This window comes from Colobus angolensis, unplaced genomic scaffold (genome assembly GCF_000951035.1).
Source record: "Colobus angolensis palliatus isolate OR3802 unplaced genomic scaffold, Cang.pa_1.0 Scaffold122, whole genome shotgun sequence".
NCBI classification, from domain to species: domain Eukaryota; kingdom Metazoa; phylum Chordata; class Mammalia; order Primates; family Cercopithecidae; genus Colobus; species Colobus angolensis.
Window position 1 is genome coordinate 30,615 of NW_012113364.1, and position 2,646 is coordinate 33,260.

General features: G+C 49.7%; 1 protein-coding gene across 1 annotated transcript in view; it reads right to left on the reverse strand.

Annotated features, from left to right (window-relative positions):
• Nucleotides 1-1,760, reverse strand: part of LOC105504560 (tigger transposable element-derived protein 1-like) — a 26,823-nt gene extending 25,063 nt beyond the window's left edge. The window contains exon 1 of the mRNA XM_011932048.1: nucleotides 415-1,760. Coding sequence (XP_011787438.1) covers nucleotides 415-895 — 481 coding nt within the window. The 5' untranslated portion in view covers nucleotides 896-1,760. The remainder of the gene's footprint in view (nucleotides 1-414) is intronic.
• Between the last annotated feature and the right edge of the window lie 886 nt (nucleotides 1,761-2,646).

Genomic DNA, 2,646 nt, shown 5'->3' on the forward strand with positions numbered 1-2,646 from the left:
TCCCAGCTACTCGGGAGGCTGAGGCAGGAGAATCGCTTGAACCCGGGAGGCGGAGGTTGCAGTGAGCTGAGATCGCGCCACTGCACTCCAGCCTGGGTGACAGAGCAAGGCTCTGTCTCAAAAAAAAAAAAAAAAAAAAAAGGCAAAGGTGACAGGTATAGAATTTTCAACTTGCATCGGGTCAGCATTCAGTAAGTTTTGGATTTTGGAACAGACCAAATTTTGGATTTTTGGATTAGAGATGTTCAACCTATACATACACATCTATGATGAATTTTAATTTATAAATTAGGCACAGTAAGAAAGTAACAACAATAAAATAGAATATCAAGTACTGTAATGTTATGTGAATGTGATCTCTCTCTCTCTCTCTCGATCTCTCTCTCTCAATATAACTTGTTGTAACGTACTTACCCTTCTTCTTCTTCTTGTAATGATGTGAGAATCTATGCCTGAATCTGTGTAACCATCCCTTACTCGCAGTAAATGGCTTGGTGTCAGTTTCAGAGCATCCCTTGCTGAAGTCTTGGTATAGGCTCAAGGCTTTCTGGCGCAACACGTTGCTGTCAATGGCAACACGTTTTCTGTTCATCTCTTCCACCCACAAATGCAGTGCCTGTTCCATCTTAACTAAGCACTTATCACGCACTGTGGCCGTCACTTTAGCAGTTGGAGGTGAGACAGCAAAACTAGCACGAATTTCTTTTTCCTTCTTCACAATTTCACGGATGGAAGATTCATTCTTCCCGTAGATCTTAGCAACCTCAGCATAGGATTTTTTTTCTTTCCTGATTAAGTCGAGAACTTTCACCTTTTCACTTAGAGGAAGCACTTTACGGCTTCTCTTTGGCCTATCCAAATTCCCAGCATCACTACTCTTGTGCTTTGGGGCCATTATGACGGAAAATAAGGGTGACTTGAACACATACACTGGGACACTGTGATAGTCGATCTGATAACCGAGCCAGCTACTAAGTGACTATGGGTGCGGAGCGCCCACAGCGTGGGGACGCTGAACAAAGGGGACGATTCACTGCCAGGCTGCACAGCGCGAGATTTCATCACAGCGTGCAATTTAAAACTTATGAATTGTTTATTTCTGGAATTTTCCATGTAATATTTTCAGACCACGGATGACCTCAGGTAACTGAAACAGCGGGTAAGGGGGGAAAACTGTACTTCCAGGTTCTGCAGCCTGAGAATGAGAGAAGGGACTGTGCAGGCTGAAGGCGTGGGGGAAGAGCCAGGGCCCTGGGGAGCAGACGTCAGGGACTAAACAGGCAGACAGGCAGGAAGAACCGTGACCCACTCCAAATCGCCACTGAAGATTGATCCCAACTGCAAGCTGGTGCCAAGCTCCGCGTCCACGGAAGTCACACAGCCTATGATGCCTTCCTCTCCAAATGGAAGCAAAGAGGAGAAAAGGCTGCTGGAGTCTTCAATTGCAGCCGTGAGCAATCTCCAACTGGCCAGTTTCCAAGCTTATATCTAGACATCTGCTTACTTCAAATTACCAGCACGAACCTAAAACACGATTTTTTATTTTCCTTAAAACACAAAGCTTGGCCCAGCAATTCCAGTCCTTGGTATACACCTATGAGAATTGAAAACAAATGTCCGCACAAAAACGTGTACACCAAAGTTCATACCAGTATTATTCATAACAGCCAAAAGGTGGAAATGACCCAAATAGCCATCAATGGATGGAAAATCAAAATGCTGTGTATTCATATCATGGATTTTTATTCAGCCATAAAGAAGAAAAGAAGCCAGACACACAAAAAACTTGGGATGGTTCTAACCACACGAAATGTCCAGAATAGGCAAATCCATGGAGACAAAAGTGATTGCCAGCGGCTGGGGGTAGGGACAGGGTGGGGACCGGGGAATGACGGCCTAATGGGATTGGAGTTTCTTCTCCTCGGGTGCTGAAAACGTTCTGCAATTAGTGGCAAAGGTTGCACAACTCTGTGCACTGAATTATTCACTCTTAAAAGGTGAATTTTACAATGGATCTCAACGACGCTGTTATTAAGAAACAAGACAGCGTGGGCTTGAGGGGTGGAGAATACAGCCCTGCGAGCCTTTTTCCCCCTTGAACTCGAAACTAGAATTGCAACGGGAAATTCCCGGGCCTCGGCCTTTTTCCTTGGGAGTCTGGATTGGTTTTTCGCCAACAAACAGATCCCCGGAGACCGTCGCGAGTACCATGTCGACGGACAAAACCCACAACCTGGGCCTCTGGACAAGCGTGACGTCAGGGGGCGGATCCGAGGCGCAGTTGCCTGGTAACAGCGGCGGCCCCGTCCCCCCACCTAACCAATCAAGCGCGTCCGCACGCAGCGCGAGCGCCCCACGTACGCCGGGCGGAGCGTGACGTCACGCACACCCCTGCTCGGCCAATCAGGAAGGAGAGGAATGCGCGCTCCGTGCGTACGACCAGTGCCCCCGCGGCAAGGCTTCCCCACCCCCACCCTCACACCTCTGGTCCTGCCCGCGGGGACCGGGGTTCGGGGGAGCCTCGCCTCGGGGCGCCGGGGTGTGCCGGGGTGCCACCTCCCGCTGCGGCCGGGTGGCCTCCCTTCCCCAGGCCCTCGGGAGTAGGACGTTCCGAAAGGCAACCCGCCCTTAATGGCGGCGGCGGCG